Consider the following 16,738-nt stretch of genomic DNA (forward strand, 5'->3'; position numbering starts at 1 on the left):
GGCTGAAGTACCCGGATGATGCATTCGCAGCACCTGTAAAGTCAAAGGGGAATAAGGCGAACCCCTTCTTGAATTCTTCACGTGTGATGTTTAGTCCTCATCCGCGATAAGGACCACACACGTTGTCGAACAGCAGGTGGTACAAGTCCACGTCTTGACCATCTACGTTTTTGAGATTCGTGATGGGTGTTTCGTTTCCATCCACTTTGACCTCGATACTGTTTAGATGGGGCATCTGGAAATTGAAGGGGTTCTTTTTATAATGGCCATTGTACGAGAGAGAGAGAGAGAGAGAGAGAGAGAGAGAGAGAGAGAGAGAGAGAGAGAGAGAGAGAGCTCTTCTTCGTGGCAAGGATAACTGCTAACTGAGAATGGTCCTTGTCCGATGAGGATTTTTATCTTTTTGTCTAGTCAAAGATATCAGGGCTGTGACGACGACGAGGACGAGGGTACGATGGGGTAACTTTACGACGACGACGGCGGCGAGAAGGTCGAGGACGGGTACTCTTTCTTCCACCAACACCCATTTTAATGGTTGTTCCTATAGGAACGGTCTTTGGCAGGAACTTCATCAATTTGGGTGCTTGTTTCTTGGTGTTCGGTTTGATGCTATTAAAGGAAGAATGAGTGATGGGGATGCCATTGGAATGTCAATGGGAGGTCCCATGGACTGATGAATACGTTGGACTCCCCCTACGCCGGTAGGGTACAAGTTTTCCCCCTGGTATGAAGCACCACCGATGCCACGCCCACTCTGTAAGACAACAGGGTGTCCGATGAACGTGGGATCTCGTCCATTTCCCCATCCTTGCTGTGGTATGTCAATGGGGCCGCCTACGAATGCATCATCTCCTAGACCACGTTGGTTCCAACTTCCAATTAACGGTGGAGGGGGTCCAAGATTCGGTTGGCCACTCCCTTCTTGTCCAGACCCCACTGTCTGGTCATCAGGCAAGTACGCCTCCGCCATAGTCTTTCCAAATACACCTGAAAGTTTTTCAACAGGAACGTTTCCTCCCTTTATGATGATGATGATGATTGAAGTGTGTTGAAGTGTCACCTTGATGCTACCCGATGAAAATGGCACTGTTCTGCCTGTATCGTCGTTTATATAGATGTGAATTTGCTCGATGAGCCGTAGGCGTACAGGGAAATAGAACGGGCGTTCAAAATTCCGTTCAACAACTCTTCCTCCAGGTTCACCTCGGGCCACCATCACGCGCAACACGAGCGCATCAGCACTCGATTGCCTATTCCCACTTTGAATAGCACCTTTTCGTTGTATTCATCGAGTATCATGTCTAGATCCAGTTAACTTTGCTGTAATGCTTGTCTCGTATCGTATCTGGACGCGTTAAAGTCGTTGACGGTTAGTTGAACGTTTTTGGACAATTGAGGCCAGTCGTTCATCGTCAAAGGTGGTATGGTAAGCCGGTGCCATTGAAAGTAGGGCACGGGCGGTAAAGAATTTGACATAGAGGGGGCGACTTGGTGGTCTAGATGTTTGCACATGATCCAGATATCGTGTTCGTCAGGCGTAAAGATATCATAGTTGGGTTGGTAGATGATTGAGGAAAGTCCCACTTCCCAGTCCCCGTAGCGTAAATCGATCCTTTGTGAAGTACGCACGAGGAAATCACCAATCTCACTAGTAGTTGCGTCTTTTCTGTCTGAGCTAGATAAGGTGAGAGTAAATTCTCGGCGGGCAGCCATCAACCCCTCAGGCGAATCGAACGCGTCGAAAGTGTAATGTAGATGTCTTGAAAGAGGTGCAGTTCTTCGATGGCCATATCAGTCTCCTTGGAGGCAAAGGGACGAACTGGTGGTAATACGAAATCCTCGGAGCCTGCGAATTGGCTCAGGTCGTCGTAGCTTAAGGGTACCCAACTCAACAGAACTTTATGTATTTCGGCTTGGCCAAAGTGATAGTCGGGTGGGAGAATACCATCATCAGGATGCAGTTGCATGACCCATTCCCCCGAAACCCATTACTTGAATCCTAAAGCCTTGGCAACTCGTGCACGTAAAAGAAGTTGAACGTCCTCCCCGATCTTGATGGTGATCTTTTTCGATGTCGTAGCTATCGTCACCTCCACATCCTTGTACCTTTGGTCAAGTTGCTGTATCACGGTTGCTCGATCCTTGTTGAATTGATCGATAGCCTTCTTGAGATTGAAGGCAACTTCGTGCCATTTCGGGACTTTGAACTCATCCAGTTTGATATAAGTCTATTTGTTATTATTTTTTTCGTCGGGGACGCGTGCTTTGGGGTTATCTTTGTTTGTTAGCGGAACAGATCCCGTTGCTCGTCGAGACTGACGTGTTGCAGTTCGGGTTCGTAAAACCGCCCCTCTAACCACGTTCCATCGTATTCGCGAAGTCGGTACGCGTAGTTCTTTTGAGTCGTGTTGTTGTACCGCTGACCCACCGTAAACACTTCTTCGGTCTAATTGGGAATGTACCCTTTGGCAAAGACGTTTTGACTTTACTGATCCGCACCCTATCCCCCACGTTAAATTTGGGTGGAGCTCTCTTCTTCTTTGGGTCCCCCGGTCTTTTCTTCCCGTACAAGATAGCCCACACCTCCTGAGCATCGGTCTACGTGACCACGTCCGCAGGAGCACTTCGGATGCTACGATGGTACGAGTGATTGTAATTGTGCACCAACTGCGGTAACATGTCCACGTAACGGCGTGTCTCCTTGTGGGTAAACCATCGCCACATCCAGGTCTTGAGAGTGCGATTGAATCGTTCGACTACAGAAGCTTTCAATTCACTTCGCGTGGAAAAGTGTTGGATCCCTTTGAATTTGAGAAACGCCTGGAAGATTCGATTATTGAACTCGGTGCCATCGTCCGTTTGGAGTTTTTCTGGCTGGCGTCCACCCTTGAAAATCGACTCAAACGCCTCGACGAGCCGTTTGCCCGTCTTGTCCTTGAGAGGGACTACCCAAGCGTAGTTGCTCAACACGTCAATCACGGTGAGTAAGTAGTTGTACCCGTCATTGTACGAGCGTAACGCCTGCATGTCACACAGATCCGCTTGCCATTGTTCGTCCATACCATTCACCACCATCCGTTGGCGTGGGTAGCGACGACGGTACGGTTTATGGAGCGTGTAGGTGGGTTGGCTCCGAAGCCACGAATTCACTTGGGCACGACGCACTCCTTTGGAACGTACCGCTCGGACTAATTTGTCCACTCCCCCCAAGGCTGCTGGATGATTCGGATCGTAATAAATTTGGTGAAGAAGACGATCGATCGTCTTCTGAGTCATCGTCTTCTTCTTCTTCATTCTCTTCTTCTTTTCGCGCACGAATGATGGTGGGTGTGGGAGGGGGTGGGACTGGGGGGCCATCGAGTTGCGAGGCATTTATTTCGTCCGAATGCTTGCACGAGCATTGCTCCTCCTCTTGGGCACACCGGTGACACAGAGGCAACATCAACTTGTCGTTGACGCGTACAGGGAGGACGGGGAAGAATATGTCGCGAGGCGGTAAAACACGTAGTTTCATTAGTCCCTTGTACGCGTGAAGATCTTCTTCGAAATTCTCGGTAAGGATCGCGTCGGGGTGACCCACGGGGTACTCGCACATGGCATACCCACGCGTACAACGACGTAAAGTCATAGTAGTGAATTTCTTCACCCTGCTCCACGTTGGCTTCGCAATGCAGTCGAATCGCGTTGGTCCTTCCTCCGAAAAAAGCATCACGAGCTTCAAGAGGTTTTCCGTGCTCGACATCCCCCATGAGAGCTCGCAGTTCGGAGTGTGTGTTGAGTTGCGCGTCAAACTGGCACTCCCACACCTCTTCGTAGTTGTAGCCCTGGGCTTTAAGACGCAACTCCACCGCACGCGTATGCTCGCGAAGCTCTTGCATCGTGGTGTTCGTCAAAGGGTTGACGGTGTGAGGCTGAAAACACGTGGTGCAACCGTGTTGGTAGACTCGGCGTACCCGTCCACCTTGATCCGACCTGCCAAACGCAGTTCGCCACGGTTCCCGGCATGCTGAATAAACACTCCTTCTCCCTCGCGATGTTCGATGTACTTCAAACACTGCAACGCTTTCAGAGATTGCACGTCGTGGCCACGGTACCCGCGCGTAGGTATCAGTCCAATAGTCTTCTCCTCCAGAAACTTGGTGCGCAATATACGACTGGACAACAAGGCAATGGTGATGGCCACCTGAAACGGATGAAGACCTGCAACGGCCATGGTGAGCTCGTCGAAAGCGAGTATCGCTCTCTTGAGCACCTCAACGTCCAGATGACAGTACGAAGCGAGATCCTCTTTTAAGTTAAACACAGCACCACGGGCCACTTCGGCTTGGTGCCAGGCACGTAGGGTGCGGGCATCTTCTTCTTTCATCCCTTGAAGGTCGTAATAACTCAAGTCGGGCATGGGCCCCACGTAGTCTTGGTGCTCGGGGGTATTGAAAAAATGAGGAAACGTTCCCTTTTGGGTCACGTGATCAAACCCAAAAGCATTGGGGAGCTTGCTCAAAGGCATCTGCAGAAAATTCAGGGTGCACTTCATGTCGATACGCAGCGAATTGATGTTCAGGTACATCACCTTTCCTCCGGTGAAAATCTCTTCGGGTTTAAAGCCATTCGTAAAAAGGTATTCGAGGATGAAATAGGAGTCGTAACCTTTGAAATTGTGAGCCAAACACGTGTAGCCAGCATTACTCCCATTGAACAGCCAGCAAAACGATTGTACCGTGGAAAAACTGCGTTTGCGAAGCCCACACGTCTCGCATTCCAAGCGATCCATAGACCACCCCTTGCAGGTCTCACACAGTTTTTGCATCCCGACGAAATTCACAGTATGCTTGGCTTCCAGTTCCCTGCTAGCAGAGGCCTCTTTTCTCTGTATTTCGCTGGGCTGGCGTTCGCTAGGAAAAGATACCTCTGCCATGGGTCGAAACTGTTTCTGTTGCGCATGCGTTTGCATTAATAAGCGACGGACGTGCCAAAACCCGTACCATCGCGCGAAAGCTGTCAATATGCTAATATACTTTGCATGGGTTTAGTCGGAAATCATGAATCAAACTCCGGTTAGTTCTCCTCTCAGAAAAAAGAAAACAACTGTTCAATTTCAATCACCTAAAACGTCATTTAAAAGATTGAACAACAAACGCAGCAAAGACAAGTTTTATCTTGTTTGTGGGATTAATTTCAAGACATCTGGACAGGCGAGTTTCTTCAATGTAAATATCGCACAGTTGGATTCGAAGAAAATGTTACAAAACTTTTTGGTAGATCAGCTATTCCCAGAAGAATATGCAAAACCTGTAAACGGACGATTGACTCGTTAGTCAAAAGAGAGAAAATCCTGAATGAAGATAAGGCATTGAATGGCTTCTTTTATAATTCGTCGCGTGATATTTCTACGGAGGACGCCGTTTCGAATGCGGGCTTATTATCCCGCAGCGGATATACGTTTCATGCATGCGCTAGTCATTGTGGGCTCAAAATTTGGCCAGTAATTAATGAACGGAGCATGCGCTCTGGATCTCGTCCACGATCGTGGACGGCGGTTTGATCAAACGAACTTGCGACCCATGGCAGAGGTATCTTTTCCTCGCGAACTCCAGCCCAGCGAAATACAGAGAAAAGAGGCCTCTGCTAGCAGGGAAGGCTTCCAGAGACATGGCCTCGAAATCAAAGATGATCAAGCGCATCGTATCGTCATCATCATCATCGTCGGTGGTGTTCTTCTTTTTCAGGAGAGCATCGTCACCCACCGTCACGTAACACAAATGATCGGGGGGAACCACTTCCTTGCACACGGAGCACTTGTACTCTCCACACACATGCTCTTCTCCTTCCTTTCATATCGACGCGTTTACCACACGTCTTGCACTTGTGGTACCGTTGGAAATACGACCAAGAGTCCTGGGGCTCGACGTCACGACCACGCTTCTTGGATCCTCGAGGCTTGACGCGTCGGTGGTTCTCGAAACAAGTCTGCGTGCGAAAGTACCGGTGACACTCGTCACAATACTGCCATTCCCAACGATGGTCTTGTTCGGCAGGTGGAACCACGGGGGAACACTCTTGCTCACCACACCCATAGCATTGGTTGTTACACTATACACAATATTTTTTCGATCGTACCCCTTTTGACAGCTCGTACAATAATAACATCGTCCAAGCATCCCCGGCATGCTATTGATATTATCGAAATGTTCCTTGGCGTAGTAGAGGTAGAGCCTGTACTCAGGAGCATGTAAGTTACCAGAATAGATCACCGTGTTCACGTGTTCACGTGTTCACGTGTTCCCTCGACACCACGTTAAGCTCGAAGCCGCGTTCACCCAGATAGCGCTGAAATTGCTGGATCTCGGGAAGACCACACGGACCCTCAGGGACTCCCGGATCGCGGTGGAATGCTCGAGCGCGCTCCGTCTGCAAGGGAAGTCTAGCACCCCCATCTTTTGAGCTGTACAACTTAACATAGTCAGGATCCTTAGTGAGATGAGCCATTCCGATCACGGTAGCTCGAGCCGCGCACAATTCGTCGTGATTCCTAACACGAGTGATGCTCCTTTTTCCCTTAAGCCATGTCTCTAAATCTCCCGTATCCAAGGTAGAGGAATTCTTCTTAGACTTTCCCCGTTTCCCTGCCCCAAAAGGCATGTGCGAGCGTACGACATGGAGATGGAAATTACCTTGCAACACAAACTGCTCGTTCAATTGCACCACGGTCTCAACGACACCCTTAATGCGTTTAGGGGTAAGTTGATGACGACGCATAAACGGTAAAGCTATGGGGTTCTTGAGAGCAGGGGCATCGAGAGTAAGGTGAGCGTGATCGTGCTTTTGCACCCCGCGTAGCGCATCGTCGAGGACACGATCTAACACCCGCTCCACATCCTCCAAAGCTTCCTTGATAGTACCACGAGTAGGTAGATCGGCCGACAGTTCGTAATCGGTACAGTCAGTACGCATTTTGGTAGAATGTCGAGTTGTCACTTGACGTAAATCATACGAGACATCATCCTTCTCCTCCTCCTCCTCCTCCTCCTCCTCCTCCTCCTCCTCATCATCATCATCATCATCATCATCACTATCATGAGAGCGTTTCTTGACACGACCTTCTTGTTGTTGCAACCCGGAAGGACCAGGTTCGTTCAAAAAAGGATCTTCAAACGAAATCTCCTCACCCTCCCACTCTGGGGTGCAATAATAGTCAAACAATTCGTCAAAGAAGCTAAATTGAGGCAAGTCCGACTCAGCGAGATCATCGTGAAAAAAATCAGGAGTAAGTCGTTCACTCTCTTCTTCTCCTTCTTCGGGGTCAGGTAACACTTCTAACAATTTGGTAAGCCACTCATCATTACCATCATCATAGGCCATGGCGAAGTTCGCGAAGAACAAACTGAAATGCGAGTGAAAATGCAACCTCTTTTATAGAACTCTTATCCAATCAAAAAGCTTGAATTCTAGTAAGCCAAAAATACATTTTTCTAAAAAATAAACCAATCAATTTTAATTTTCATGGATCCCATGACCATTATTTTATTTTTTTTAAAACACTTTATACTGCTTATAATAACATTTATGACAAAAAAGCAAAAGAGAGAGGGGAGGGGTGGGTAAAAATAAGCCATGACATCATCAGTATGATTGATCAATACAACCCTTAGCCAATCAGAAGCGTTCCCGATGATCTCATCGATACATGTGACCTACATGAAGACGACGACGAGCCGGGACCACTTCACAGTCAGACCAAGACTCAAAAACAACAAAGCAATAAAAAAAATCAAAATAATAAAATCCAAAATAATAATTAATAATGGAGCGAAATGAGTGCATCATCTGCCAAGAAAATGACTGAGAACCAATGGAGGTGATTAAATGCTACAAGCAATCTCTCCACTCCCATTGCCTCACTAAATGGATTAGAAACCAAGTCTATGAGGGTAGACATGCTACCTGTCCATTCTGTCGCGGATAAATTTTCCCGCCACCAAGACCCAAGATGAAAAAAATTACCATAACCATCACCGAAGAGGATATGGTCTCAGGAGCTATCACCACTACATCAAGAGAGGTTGACTACAGAGATGATTGGGGGATAGAACCCTGGATGGTAGCTGAGGCTCCCCACAGGGACACAGGGAGCATAGACTTTGCTACGGGACAGAGAAGAGGATAAAGGGACACACTTTTTTAAAGAACATTTTTATTTAAAACATTTTGTAAAAATAAAAATGGTTAATAAAACGTTTATAACCAAGCAAATGTCTCTTTTTTCTAAGAAAAAGGGGTGACGGGTGAAGGGTCTACAATTTGACGCGCAATGTCTCTGGTCACACCCAAAACTTGTTCCTCTCTTCCCCGCAACAAGCCAGGCAACTCCCCCTTCTGGAGCATCTTTTAAATATCCATGGGGGTTAGACAGTCCAACAAATCTTGAATGTAAGATTTCCAATGACCTTGCACAGCAAGCCCAAGTCTATCACTCAGGTTTGTCAATTCCATACAACCCTTCAGGGAATCTCTGGCCTTATAAAAGGTCTTATTCCAACGCTCTTGGTCACGATGCACAAAGCGAGCCCACTCTCACATCAGTTCAAGGATCAACGCCTCCACATAATAACTCACGACATGCATGACGTTATACGTGTCAATCACATCGTAAGTTGCCTGAGGCTCATCAATTTCGTTATAAGACTACATGGACTATTCCTCCTCCTCATCCGCGGAATTTTCCTTATCGCTAGTGTCACTCTCGACGACAACTACTTTCTCGGCTTCTTCGCCATCGGTATCACTTCCACTACATCCGGCATCTCCTCCTCCTCCACATCCTCCTCCTCCTCCCCCACTTCTTCTTTGGAAGGGGGAACGGGAACGCTTACGTTTACGCAAGTTGTAGGGAGCTTATTGCCTTTGCCCTTGCCATTGACCTTCTTCTTGGAGGGTGGTTTCCATAGTGGCACTGCCTTCGTCTTCTTTGCTTCCTTCGGCGACTCCGCCCACACGAACCGGTCGCATTTCTTGTTCGGAGGTCTCACGTCACACGCAAAATACACACGACCGTTGGAAAACTGACCGCGGCTCACTCCGACACGGCAAATGAGGTTATTTTCACAAACTGGAAAATCGGTGACGTTAACTCCCTCCTCGACAGCCTCTCTTACTGCTTTGGCCTCGTCTTGATTGAAATAAAAGCCACACCCTATCTGACCTTTTGAGAAATCCGCAGGAGTACCGCACTTTAAGGCAGAAACTACCTCTACGTCACAAAAACACTTCATCACCAACAAACAAAGCAGCAATGTTCTTCGCTTCATAATTTCCATCTTATATATTCTTTTAGGGTAACCCATAATAATACCCTCACCTATGACGTCACTTCCGCCCGATATATTCCCACCAATCACCACCCTCCCCCTTCCCCTTCCCCACTCCAAAGTCCAAAGGTCAAGGGCCCAAGTCCAAAGTCCACCTGTGACGTCACTTCCGACATATTCGGACCAATCACAGCACGCCATTTTCAACAACCAATCAGAACGCGCCACGACCGCGCGGCCGGGGGACTGGGATCCACCCGATAGATGGACTACCTTTACTACTGTCCTTACTCAAAGTCCTTACATGCGAAGCGGGCGTCAGTACAAACGAATGCAAAACAGGCAATACTATAAAGCTCTAAATTTTAAATATTGATTTTCAAGTGATATAGGAATTTAGTATATTTGGCTTATTTTGGAAACCCTTTTGCTAAACAAGCATTAATTAATAGATGTATGTTTCTGCTTAGATTTTGTATATATTTTAAAATCCCATATTGACTTTTCGCAAGACAATTATGTCCTTATGCACAGAGAATAATGTGAGCTTGACATCTTCATGTCTTTAATCTTGCTTAGGTCATCGTCACAGGCGTCCTTGGCTTTATCGGAGCAAGAGATAACAGCACACCTAACAACTGTTTGGTGAGTACAGAGGGGTGGGGTTGGGTGGGTGGGAGGGGAGGGGAGGGAGGGCTTGGCTGTACCCAGAGCAAGTTGATGACAAGACACATAAGAACTGGTTGGTAGGTACAAGCCTCACAGATGTACTAGTCAAATGCGAAAGGGAGAAATAAAACTGGGAGCCAAGGGATGCTTGGGGGTGGGAGGAAAGATAGAGGAAGGTGGATCACGGGTATTAACTTGCGTCGCGGACAACTTTTTTTGACGAAGCTTTCTTACCCCAATAAGGCCTCCGATCTCTATAATTTTGGCAGAGCATGTCCGTAAGGTATGTTGAAGATGCGAAAGAGACTAAAATATTATAAAGATTGTTTGAACATTTCAAGCTATAAGTATATTAGGGAATTACGTCTCTTCTGTTTATGACCTAAAGTTGTTTTGTTTTGGTTTGATTCTACAGATTGGCACCATGCTTGGTTTTGCTGTGACCTCATGTGTGTTAAGCGGCATAATGATCATCTGTTACTCCATTGCACTTGCCGAATGGTCCAAATATCTCGATCATTATTATTATGGTAGCTATTACTATTACCAGAATTATTATAGCCTCCAAAGTGCCCGCGCTGGTCTGGGCATTGGCGTCATGTTGCTCCTCTTAGCATTGGCTGAATTCTTTGTTGGGCTTGCGTCCTCCATCTATGGATGTAGCAACTGCTGCACATCGGTTACAAGGGTTAGTTTACACGCCAGTGCTGAATAACGTATGCGCATGCTCGTGTTCTGGCGATAAAACAAAAAATCTCAGTGTTGACTCGTTCGAGTAAAGGTACGAAAGGATGACTTCAGTCGTTATTTTGACTAACTGTACAGCATTAAAACCATACTGTTCAAAAGATGACAGATTTGTTTGATAATGAGGGAATCATAAAGAAAATTATAGCCTTAGGTTTGGTCTAGTTTTCTTAGCATTCCTCGAAATGTGACAGTTCGCCGGTAAAACGCCGCCATTTCAAAACAAAAAGGCTATTTAACCGCGCAGTACTGGAACTAGTCTTGCGTTTTTCAGCACTGTCAGTCAACACACATTTAAAATTAATTTTTAATTTGTATGTACAATCAAGAATGCCAATGAATGTTACTATTCTCATATCAGGGTTGCAGCTAATAAAAGACTGAAGGCCTGGCTAAACCAGGCGACATGTCGAGCGCGACATGTATCGTGCGAGATGTCTCCTACCAAAAACATGTAGTGCGCACCATAATTTGTAGAGTGCGACACGAAAAGGTTTCTCAACTCCCGAGAAACATTTCTTTGTCTCTGCTACAAGATTTGGTGCGCGCTACAATCTCTTTCTGGTTGGCTAAACTAGGAGAAATTAAGGCGACATGTATGGCGCTCGATATGTCGCCCAGTTTAGCCAGGTCTATTAATATACATTCCGCACATTCTTTCACTCCTTATAACAGAGAAGGACTGGCACTAGCCGCTGAAAAACGAAAGCTTTTATTTTAAAACTTTTATTGACCAATTTAAGAGAATGGAATGTTCGGCTCAAATCAGCCGTCGTGGTTGGGAATAGAAGTGAAACGCTCGACACAGCAGGAACGTTTGAGTCTTATTAATTGATTAATTGGCTAAGAGTAGATTTCAGCTAGGTTTTTCATACCTGTCAACCTCTGAAAATCTCAAGGCTTGAGAATATTTTGAGGGGAGGGGTGGGGTATATTTGTTTTTGAGGGGTAGGGGTAGGTTTAGCCTTGCAGGCGTTTGCAGTATAGAAAGCTCTCACGAACAAATCCACTTATTGATCTCACGAGGGTGTTTGATTAATTGTTCTACGCAAATTATTTATTTATTTAATTATTGTTTCAAAAATTTTCAATAATAGAAAACAGGCAAAATAACAATTTTCTATAGAATTATTTTTCGGAAGCGATAAAAATCGCTAAAAAGCGGGAGATTTGGTACTCAACGCGAGAGAGCAGGAGAAGTGGTCCAAAATCTTGAGACTCCCGCCTAATGCGGGAGAGTTGACAGGTATGGTTTTTATCGATTATGCTATTTAAACTGGCTAGGTTCTGGTAAAAAATGCTTAGCTCCGCCGACAAAAAATGACGTCTTTTAAAATTCAAAATGTGTACATACAGTTATTTTAAACACAATTTAAAATCTCAATCAATTAACACGAATACAGTTATTAGGAAAGATCCTTTAATCTATTATCCATTTATACATTCCAGACTTCCCAGCAACAAGTGATTTACTTGCAAGGACAGCCTGGACAATCTGGACAACCTGGTATCATTGTGTTGGGACCAAACGGGGCTGTCGCCGGAGCCACAACGACCTACCCGAACCAGGCTCCCATCGTCATCCAGCAGCCGGGTGGGGCCCAGGTATGTGCCCCGACACCATCCAAAACATGGAATACACTACCCTCCATTCACCTATCCTGCCTACCTCACCCTCACTTCCTCCTCGCTCAGTCCCCCCCCCCCCCCCCCCCCCCGCGCTCCACAGGACCACAAGCTTCTTACTTGAGCCTTCATAATGGTTAGTGGTCTTCTGAATGAGAGCTATCCAGGCGCTCTTTTGATTTGGCTGAAATTTCAATCGCGAGACAAACAGCCAGACCAGTTATCCAGCCGTTGATTGTGGCACGTACTACGTGCTCACAGAAACGAGCCGGAAATCCAACCTACCTCCTCCCTCAATCTCCCCCTTCACACACACACACACCCACACACACATACAGTACCCCCTCCTCCCGACTCTCCCCTTACAATCAAGTAACCGTCATCATCTAGCAAATTGGAGTGGCTTAGGTTTGTGCCCTCTTCCTTATCCCCTTCCTCCTCCAACAATCTCCCCCTTCACACATACACATACAATACCATTCTCTCACCTTACTTTTTAGAAAAGTACGAATAATGGGGATATAAAAAGAAAAAAACATTGTGATGCATTATTTTTTATTTCACAAGAAAAGGCAGAAATGCTATAAATAATGATACCTTAGGATAATGACATTCCTTTTTAAAAAATTGTTTTTGGATCACACCGAAGTACATTAATTTATAAGAAACAGAATTAACAACAGTTTACTGAGGGGTTGTGCAGGTTGTATAGGTACCATATGGAAAAAAGGGTATTGTTTTAAGATCCTTTATTAAGAAATTACCCATATTTTTGCGGGGTGAGGGGGCGGGGGGTGAATCTGTGCACACTGCGCACCCGCCCTCTTTCATCCATGTCTGAAGATGACCTGCATAACCAAAGAAGGGGAAGTGAGGGTGTAGATTCGTTTTTAGAATACTGGACTTCTGGTAATGAATGATCAACTTTAGAAGCACACTAGCATACACACATTGGCACCAGTCGGGCCAAGCAAAGGTCGCATGCGTGATCCGCACAATTGGCATCACGCTAGCCCGGTCGCAGCTCTAGATCCCACATGGATCTGAGCTGTGGTTTAAAGCACTTCGTTCGAGTCGAAGTCGCCCTGCAGTTTTTTTGCCGATGAAGTTTAACTGAGGCAAACCGGCTATGCCATGCTGACGAGTCCTGATAAGGACGAAACAGCTGTCCATGGTTGCCGAACTGCACGGGTAATAGACTGTGCTAGCGTCCCGTCTTGGCCCGACTGGTGCCAATGTGTGTATGCTAGTGTGCTTCTAAAGTTCACATTTATGTATACATACTCGCAAGGATAGTTTGGCTATCCGACGGAGTTTTAGACTAGCAAAGGTCGCATGCGTGATCCGCACAATTGGCATCACGCTAGCCCGGTCGCAGCTCTAGATCCCACATGGATCTGAGCTGTGGTTTAAAGCACTTCGTTCGAGTCGAAGTCGCCCTGCAGTTTTTTTGCCGATGAAGTTTAACTGAGGCAAACCGGCTATGCCATGCTGACGAGACCTAATAAGGACGAAACAGCTGTCCATGGTTGCCGAACTGCACGGGTAATAGACTGTGCTAGCGTCCCGTCTTGGCCCGACTGGTGCCAATGTGTGTATGCTAGTGTGCTTCTAAAGTTCACATCAATGAATGATCCATTCTCCATTTGCTTAGTACTATTTGTACTTTGTACTTTTACTTAGTACTTATTTATGATATTTCCTTTAGGCTTTTTTGGTTCAAGGAGCACCTCAGGGGTACCCCCAGGGGTATCCACAGCAGCAACAGCAGCCATACCAGGTACAGTCATGATTGTCATCATCATCATACCAGGTACAGTCATGATTGACATCATCATCATCATACCAGGTACAGCCATGATTGACATCATCATCATACCAGGTACAGTCATGATTGTCATCATCATCATCATACCAGGTACAGTCATGATTGACATCATCATCATCATACCAGGTACAGTCATGATTGTCATCATCATCATCATACCAGGTACAGTCATGATTGTCATCATCATCATACCAGGTACAGTCATGATTGTCATCATCATCATCATACCAGGTACAGTCATGATTGACATCATCATCATCATACCAGGTACAGTCATGATTGACATCATCATCACCATACCAGGTACAGTCATGATTGTCATCATCATCATCATACCAGGTACAGTCATGATTGTCATCATCATCATCATACCAGGTACAGTCATGATTGTCATCATCATCATCATACCAGGTACAGTCATGATTGTCATCATCATCATCATACCAGGTACAGTCATGATTGTCATCATCATCATCATACCAGGTACAGTCATGATTGACATCATCATCACCATACCAGGTACAGTCATGATTGACATCATCATCATACCAGGTACAGTCATGATTGTCATCATCATCATACCAGGTACAGTCATGATTGTCATCATCATCATACCAGGTACAGTCATGATTGTCACCATCATCATACCAGGTACAGTCATGATTGTCATCATCATCACCATACCAGGTACAGTCATGATTGACATCATCATCATACCAGGTACAGTCATGATTGTTATCATCATCATCATACCAGGTACAGTCATGATTGTCATCATCATCATACCAGGTACAGTCATGATTGTCATCATCATCATCATCATACCAGGTACAGTCATGATTGTCATCATTATCATCATACCAGGTACAGTCATGATTGTCATCATCATCATCATACCAGGTACAGTCATGATTGTCATCATCATCATCATACCAGGTACAGTCATGATTGACGTCATTATCATCATACCAGGTACAGTCATGATTGACGTCATTATCATCATCATCGTCGTCGTCGTCATCATCATCACCTTGTCATTATTATTGTCATTGTCGCCATCATCATCATCATCATCATAGACATGGTCGCCATCATCATTATCAACATTATCATCATTGTCATTATCATTATGTAATTAGCATTATCATCATCATTGTCATCATCATCATCACCGTCATCAACATCATTTTCATAACCATCATATTATGAACATCAAAATTATAATTGTCATCACATAATCGCGACATCATCATTGGTATTGTCACATTAAAAAAATAATAAACCACCACCATCATCATCATTAATACTATCAATTTCAACCATCATCACCATAACCATCGCCATCATCATCATCAAAGTCATCATCATTATCTGCAGCAGGATCTTCATCGTCATCATCATCATTGCATGATGACGGCAACATCCTTCTTCTTGGGAATCACGGCAATGTAGTCCCAATATCTAGCATCATCAGCACGACCTTGTTCAGCATTACTATAACCATAATCACCCATGCTTCCTTTATTCCGCCATTTTCTCTAGAATTTCACCCTAAAGTGAGTTAGAGGGGGCACCATGGACCCCCGCTAATATCACTGCTCTCTTCTCTTCCAGACAAAAGGTGACGCCCCTCCTGCCTACAGCACCCAGTGAGAAGATGTGGCGTCCACAACGCGACCTTAGTTTACACTGCAGCAGATAAAAATCGCAAAGTAGAACTGGTAGTACTTAAGTTGTAAGTTGCCAGGGGAGATGTAGATACAGGTTGAGCAAATTGTGTCGACAGAAAACAAAAACGGGACCGTCGTATCAGTATATGGGGCATTTGGAGGGGGAACCCCTGACCCAATATTTCGAAAGCCACACAATTTCAGCCCTCGATTTTGCACCCCCTCCCCCCTCCCCTCATCAGCAAATCCCCGGTACGCACCTGTAGCTAGCTACCGCTCCACCAACACCATATAAGGAATGAAGCATAGTGCAAATGGATACCCATAGAAGGGAGTACAAAGAGGGGTGACGAAAAAAACAGCATTAATGAGCTAAGACATGATCAAAAGAGTGCTTAGACAAGGCCCTGTCGCTTACATTTTTTAATGATTGGTTGACATAGAGGTATATGGTCTCTAACATCCCTTCCCTTCCCGTGAAAAGCATGCCCTTATAATTGAAACTACACTCCCCCATTTATTAAAATGCTTGATCCCCCTCCCTCCTCTAATTGAAATACTCGATTCCCTCCCTGAGAGGGATCCTGCCTGCATCAATATTGTTACAACCAAAGAAAAACAACAAACCTGTTGGTTACTTTATTGTAGAGCTGTAAAAAAAATTTTAATGATAAAACACATTTATTATGATAAAACACATTTATAATAATAAAGCACATTTATAAGATAAAAATATCTAAGCCTCAGGCTGTAATATCTGAAGTAACATATTGCTGCATAGATTGTAAAAATACATAACGTAGTATTTTTAACTAGATCTTTTTTTAAAGAACACCCTGTATTGCTAAATTTCAGGACAAACTGTAAATAAATAAAAACAACTGTATATAAAT

At 45.3% G+C, this 16,738-nt stretch overlaps 1 protein-coding gene across 2 annotated transcripts in view; it reads left to right on the forward strand.

The window, feature by feature from the left end:
• Positions 1-16,458, forward strand: part of LOC5514757 — a 40,351-nt gene extending 23,893 nt beyond the window's left edge. For both annotated transcript variants that reach the window (XM_048734647.1, XM_048734646.1), the window contains 5 exons: positions 9,885-9,950; positions 10,390-10,662; positions 12,171-12,326; positions 14,056-14,127; positions 15,790-16,458. In XM_048734647.1, coding sequence (XP_048590604.1) covers positions 9,885-9,950; positions 10,390-10,662; positions 12,171-12,326; positions 14,056-14,127; positions 15,790-15,828 — 606 coding nt within the window. In that variant the 3' untranslated portion in view covers positions 15,829-16,458. The remainder of the gene's footprint in view (positions 1-9,884; positions 9,951-10,389; positions 10,663-12,170; positions 12,327-14,055; positions 14,128-15,789) is intronic.
• Positions 16,459-16,738: the final 280 nt, after the last annotated feature.

This window comes from Nematostella vectensis, chromosome 11 (genome assembly GCF_932526225.1).
Source record: "Nematostella vectensis chromosome 11, jaNemVect1.1, whole genome shotgun sequence".
NCBI classification, from domain to species: Eukaryota; Metazoa; Cnidaria; class Anthozoa; order Actiniaria; family Edwardsiidae; genus Nematostella; species Nematostella vectensis.